General features: G+C 60.5%; 1 protein-coding gene across 1 annotated transcript; it reads left to right on the forward strand.

Annotated features, from left to right (window-relative positions):
• The first annotated feature begins 1,011 nt into the window (after nucleotides 1–1,011).
• On the forward strand, nucleotides 1,012–6,185 carry TAGLN (transgelin). Its single transcript, XM_055305334.1, has 5 exons — nucleotides 1,012–1,140; nucleotides 4,461–4,650; nucleotides 4,753–4,930; nucleotides 5,203–5,305; nucleotides 5,617–6,185. Exons 2-5 carry the CDS (start codon nucleotides 4,471–4,473, stop codon nucleotides 5,759–5,761), a joined length of 606 nt encoding a protein of 201 aa, XP_055161309.1. The 5' UTR covers nucleotides 1,012–1,140; nucleotides 4,461–4,470; the 3' UTR covers nucleotides 5,762–6,185.
• Nucleotides 6,186–6,217: the final 32 nt, after the last annotated feature.

The raw sequence follows: 6,217 nt of genomic DNA on the forward strand, positions 1-6,217 counted from the left end.
CGGGAGGGAGGGAGCGCAGCAGCCTCTGAGCCTCCCACCCAGTGCTGCCCAGCACCCGCCTTAGAAACCCTCTGGAGGGGATCCCTGGGTGGCTCCAGTGGTTTAGCGCCTGCCTTTGGCCCAGGGCGCGATCCTGGAGTCCCAGGATCGGTCCCACATCTGGCTTCTGGCATGGAGCCTGCCTCTCCCTCCTCCTGTGTCTCTGCCTCTCTCTCTCTCTCTCTATGTCTATCATAAATAATAAATAAATAAATACTTTAAAAAAAAAAAAAGAAGAAACCCTCTGGATAGGGGCCAGGGCCTCGGTGCTGCCGCCCAGAGCCACCCCGGCTAATGCATGGCACTCCAGACTGCACCTGAGCGGGGTGCTACCCCTGAAGGAGTGGGGCTGCCAGCCTCTCCCTGCCCTGCGGGGGCGGCAGGGACCTCCAGCTGCTCCCACTCATGACCCCCGCGTGGCCTGCGTTAGTTGCACCTTGAGCCTGTTTCTTCATCTGAAAAGTGAGGTTAGTCCTTACGCTCCCACGCCGCCGTAGCCCCCAGTGAGAGCCTTTGCAAGGCATGTGCCTGGCGCGTCTGGGTCCTCGTGGAGGGAGCTCCTGTCTCCAGCTGGAGCAGAAACCTCCGAGGACGAGGCGGCTGGCCAGTCCCCCACAAGCCCCAGGGAGGGATCCCCAGCTCCTTCCCCCTCTCTCGGGCCAGACCCCCTTGAATTTCCCCTCCCCTGGGACTCGGGGGCAGGGAGCAGTGAGGAAGGAGCAGCCCCAAGTCCAGACAGCGGGAAGGCCTTCGTGGTCCTGTCCATAAAAGGCTTTTCCCGGCGCTTCCCCGCGGCAGCGCGCCCCGCCCCGCCCGCTCCATCTCCAAAGCACGCAGAGAATGTCTCGGCAGCCCCGGCAGACTGCCCCGACTTGGTGTCTTTCCCCAAATATGGAGCCTGTGTGGAGTCACTGGGGGGGCCGGGGGTGGGAGCAGGCTGGGTTCTTCTGGCAGGGAGGGGGCTGAGGGGTGAGCCAGCGGGGGAGGCTGACATCACCGCGGCAGCGGCCCTTTAAACCCCCCACCCAGCCAGCGCCCCGTCCTGTCTGTCCAAGTTCAGACACGAGAGCTCTTTGCCTCCTGCGAGCCCGAGGAACCCCTGTAAGTGCATGGATCCCCGGGCTGGAGGGAAGGTGGGCTAGGGCCTGACAGTAGCAGAGGGTGTGCTCGGGACCGGGCTCTGGGGGGTCCTGGTCTCCAGCTCCCTGGCATTCCTGATCTCCAGATGGGGAGGTGCTCCTCCTTGATGGGGGGATGAGGCTGCTAGAGTCCCATGTCGCTGGGACTGGGCAGCCCCAGGCTGCTTGAAATGTTTAGGGTGACTCGCTGATGCAGAGGGATTGATGGTGAAAACCTGGCGACTGGAGTGCGAGGGGGGTCCCCGGGCTCAGCCCTCATCACGCCTATGGGGTGATGGGCTTGAGGTGTTGACACATCTTGGAGTGTGTCAGAGCTTAGACACAAGGCTCTGTTTGGTGTCCATCTAGGAAGACGCCCAGGGAGGCCAGGAGGTGTGCAAGTACACCAGCGCCCGAGAGCAGTGTCCCGTGGGAGCATACCCAGGGCCTAAGCAGCATAGGAGAGGCCCTGGGGAGCCACTGAGGCAGGCGTGGCAGGGCACAGGGACCTGCAAGAGCTGCTTTGCTGGATGCATGGCTCCTGCCATCCTCAGAAAGTGGGAGGTGACCCCGCTGCTGGCAGAGGGGTGAGCGGTGGGCACTGCAGGAGCCTTGCTTGGGCCCTTCCTGAAGGATCTAGCTGGTTCCCCCCAGTGGTTACTATCCAGAGGATAGCGGTACATAGGGTCCCTCTTCTCTGTCCTCCGAATTTAGATGAGCCCTCCCTCCTGCCATGCTTGCTCTTATTGGCTGTGTTTTATTTCCAGGAAAGAGGGGACCCAGGGGTCCTAGAGACGCCCTGGTTCTGCTAGCTTTTTTGCATTCCTGCTGGGAGCAGGTGCTCGCTGCCCCTTCACAGCTGGACTTTACTCTCTGTCTTAGGGGAGGGGAAGCTGACAGGAGCCACAAGGCAGGAGGGTCAAAGTGGAGGCTGTCCTGCCTCTCCTGTCCGGAGAGGCTTTATCTAGAAAGGCCTTCCCCTCTTCCTGTCCTCTTCCCAGCAGCAGCAAAGTGGGACTGGGGAGGTCTCGGTCAGAGGACTAAGAGGGATTTCTCAGAATCCTCCACTTTCAAACTCTTCACCAGGAGGGAGGAGGTGGGGTGGGGTGAGTGGGGTGCATTTCATCCCCGTCCCTGTTCTAAGCAAAACCCAAATACTGTCTCTAGATCTAGGAGCTGCAACTTCATGTACTTGTCACCATGAGCCTTGACAGCTTAACTGTCTGCTCTGAATCTCCTAGACTGAAAACTGGTGGGGTCGGGGGGGCTTCCACAGTCTGGGGGGGGGGGAGGGAAGGTGGGGTGGGGAGTACCAGGGGGGGCAGTGTGGAAGGTGGTGGGTGCCTGGACCACAGGGGTGCATGCCGCCCGCCTGGGCTGGTGGGGTCAAGGCTGAGCTGGGTCGGGATGAAGGCTGCATCCAAGTCACCTGGTCCCTGCTGACCTGTGGGGCTCCTGGGCTAGTCTTTTGCCCTCCAGTGGCTGGGAAGCAGGGAAGCAGGTGTGAGACACACAGCAGGGTGGGGAAGGGAGGGACTGGCTGTTCATAGAGAAACAGAGAAGAGACTGCTTTTGGGTTCTCTGGTGTCAACTGGGTGGCCCAGCCCTCTGGGGCTTGCGAGTCTGAGAGAAGCGAGTTGCCCAATAGCTGGAATTTAGATGAGTCCATCTCGTGCTCTTTGTCTCAACCTTTGTTGTTCCCTCAGGGGATGACTTGGAAGAGGAGTGGAGGCTGGGGTGGGAAAAACAGTTTTTGTCCGTGGCGCAGGCGCAGGCTCTCCCCGTCACCACCAGGAGGCGACTCTGGGAGGGAGTCACAGACACTGCTCCCTGAAGGCACAGCCCTCTGACATAGGGAACGTCCTGGTCCTCATCTGGGCACGGATGGGGAACTTGAATGCAGGACGGTTGTCAGCTGTGGGGCGAGAAAGAGTAGGGCAGCTCACTCTGCTTTCCGCAGTGGTGAGAGGGAGTCAGAGGAGTGTGCTGACTACCATCCTCAGCCGGGGGGGGGGGGGGGGTGGGGGGTGGGGTGGTGGTGGTCTCCCTCCCGACCTTTGACCTCTCCGGGGCCAGACGGTGGCTCTGGCCTCATTTGGTATCTTTCTCGGAGGGCTCTTCCAGTGAGCTCTGGGCACCACCGCAGGCTGATACCTGGAGCCAGGTCACATTCCTCTGGAGCAGCCACGTCTGCCCAGAGGCCTACCTTACAGGCCCTGCTCCTGCAGCCTTCCCCCCACATTATGGGGCTCTCCCGAGCAGGGCCAGCCTCAGGCCTCCAGGACGGCAGCTGCTGCTGCTCTGCACAGGGAGGGGCTCCCCATGCTCTGGCTGGCAGATTCTTGGCTCTGGGATATCCCTGGAGGACTCTGGCTCCTAGGACTCAGCTACTGCAGTGGCGGGAGCCTGAGGGCACAAGGGAAAGTCGATGGATGGGTCCATCAGTCCTCTCCCTCTCTCTCTCCTGGCCCACTCGAGGAAGTGCAGCTTCTCAGCCAAAGGCTCTTGGGTTTTGCTGGCTTCCTAGACCTTACCAGGGGTGGAAGAGTTCGAGCCTCTTCAGTAGCTACAGGCCAGAGGCTGAGCTGACCTGGCAAAGAGCTGGTTTTGGGAGTTCCAGCTTCGGGGCTGAGGATAAAGTGGAGGGAGAGGTAAGGTAACTCTGTAACTTAAGGCAGAACCAACAGATCACCTCACGCCCCGGCTGGACAAAGAAACCTGCTGCCTTATTTTGTGGGGGCAGTGTGGCCTCCTCTGGAAGGCATTTCCAGTGCCTCCGTGGCCAATTTTGGCAAAGAAAGAATACTCTAGACCAGCGGTTGTCAAACTATGGCCCCTACGCTAAATGCAGCCTGCTGTTTGTTTGTGTAAATAAAGTTTTGTTGGATCAAAGCCATACTCACTTGTTTATGTTTTGTCTAAGGCTGCTTTCGTGCTACAATGGCAGAGACCATATGTCCTGCAAAGCCTGAAATACTTACTGTCTGCTTGTTCACAAAAATCGGTTTATCGACCTTCGCTCTAGACTTCCAAAGATACCACAGATCTCCTGTGTCTCTGGTCCCTAAGTTCAGAGAGGCTCCCTGGACTTAGGGGAGGAGCCTGGCCCAGATGGGCAGTGTCATGAAAACAAAATGAGGAAACAAGGGGAGGTCAACAAATGTCTAGGATGGATGGGTGCTCCCCCCGCCCCCCGCTCCACCGCGTCCACCTGGAAGCCGGAAGGCCTGCCTGGCACAAGTGAAGGCAGAGTTGTTCTCTGAGCCTCTGACCGCCTCCCTTCTCTGGCCTGTGCCACTTTAGCTCCTACAACATGGCCAACAAGGGTCCTTCCTATGGCATGAGCCGTGAAGTACAATCCAAAATTGAGAAGAAGTATGACGAGGAGCTGGAGGAGCGGCTGGTGGAGTGGATCGTAATGCAGTGCGGCTCCGACGTAGGTCGCCCGGACCGTGGGCGCCTGGGCTTCCAGGTCTGGCTGAAGAACGGCGTGGTAAGTGGCACCCTGGGAAGGGGGGCTGGGGCCTTGGCACCCTGCTGGAGTGGCGGGGTGGGCCCCCCGAGCTGAGCGCCAAGCTGCCTGTGTGCCCCGCAGATTCTGAGCAAGCTGGTCAACAGCCTGTATCCGGACGGTTCCAAGCCGGTGAAGGTCCCCGAGAACCCTCCGTCCATGGTCTTCAAGCAGATGGAGCAGGTGGCTCAGTTCCTGAAGGCAGCGGAGGACTACGGGGTCACCAAGACGGACATGTTCCAGACCGTCGACCTCTATGAAGGTACAGAGAGAGGAAAGCGGTGGAGGGGCCTGGGGAGGGCAGAGGCTGAGGCAGGGGGGCCGAGGACTGACGGATGCACGGCAGCTCCAGCTCTGCACGGCCGGGGCGGGATGTGCCCAGAGGACACCAGCCATCCGCATGGGGGAGGGGGGGGCGTCCCGGGACCAGCCCCCCTGGGCGGCCCGTTTTCTGAGAGGTGGGGTGGGCCCTGCCGTGGAGCCCTGTATGTGCCATCCTGAAGTCCATCCCTATCCCTTTCTTTCTTCTCGCAGGCAAAGACTTGGCGGCTGTGCAGAGGACCCTGATGGCCCTGGGCAGCTTGGCGGTGACCAAGAATGATGGACACTACCGTGGAGACCCCAACTGGTTTATGAAGTATGTGGCCGCAAGGGTTCCTTTTGCTCTAAGCCCATGTCCGTGCGGGGGGTGGGGGTGGCGGCCGGGGGCACACCGCCAAGGCCGGGGAGGTGGGGAAGCGGACAGTCGGGGGGTACGAAGTGAAGGCTAGGCTGGGGGAGCGTGGGTCCCTGCTACTTGCCAGGCTCCGTGGCGCATGGGACAAGCTCGGTGAAGGGAGCAGGAGCAGTGGGGCGGGGGCCATGGGATCGGGCTCGGAAGCACAGAGGCAACGGAACTCCGGTGGAAGAGGTACAGCCTGAGTCTCTGTCCTGGCTTCCCACTTCCAGGAAAGCCCAGGAGCATAAGAGGGAATTCACGGAGAGCCAGCTGCAGGAGGGAAAGCACGTCATTGGCCTACAGATGGGCAGCAACAGGGGGGCCTCCCAGGCTGGCATGACGGGCTACGGACGACCCCGGCAGATCATCAGTTAGAGGGAGGGGGCCAGGCCCCCGCCCTGCCCCTCCCCAGCTCGTCGGCTGCAGCCATCCTGCCTCGCCTGCCTCACCCACACCTGTGTGTTCCTTCAGCCCCGGCCAAGCTTCGAGGCTCCGTCACTGAGCAAAGGTGACCGCACTTGGGCAGCTCTCCCCCCACCCCTCAGCCTCAGCCCAACTTCTTGCCCCAAAGCACCGCTCCTCCTCCCAGCCCCCTTACCGTCTCCCGGTCTTTCCCCATCTGGGCCAGGCAGTGGGGCCATGGGCTGGGGGGGCCTGGGCGGGGGCAAGTCCACTATCCTCCTTGGCAGCAGATGCCCTTGAAGGAAACCCAGCCCAACCTCCCCCCATTTTTTTTGCTGGAATATTTTGGGGGTTGAAATTCAAAAAAGAAACAAATATATACAGCAATCTTTTCTCAGGCCTGGCTGGCAGAGTTTGATTTGCCCTAGT

The sequence above is a fragment of the Nyctereutes procyonoides genome, unplaced genomic scaffold (genome assembly GCF_905146905.1).
Source record: "Nyctereutes procyonoides isolate TBG_1078 unplaced genomic scaffold, NYPRO_anot_genome, whole genome shotgun sequence".
In the NCBI taxonomy this organism is placed as follows: Eukaryota; Metazoa; Chordata; class Mammalia; order Carnivora; family Canidae; genus Nyctereutes; species Nyctereutes procyonoides.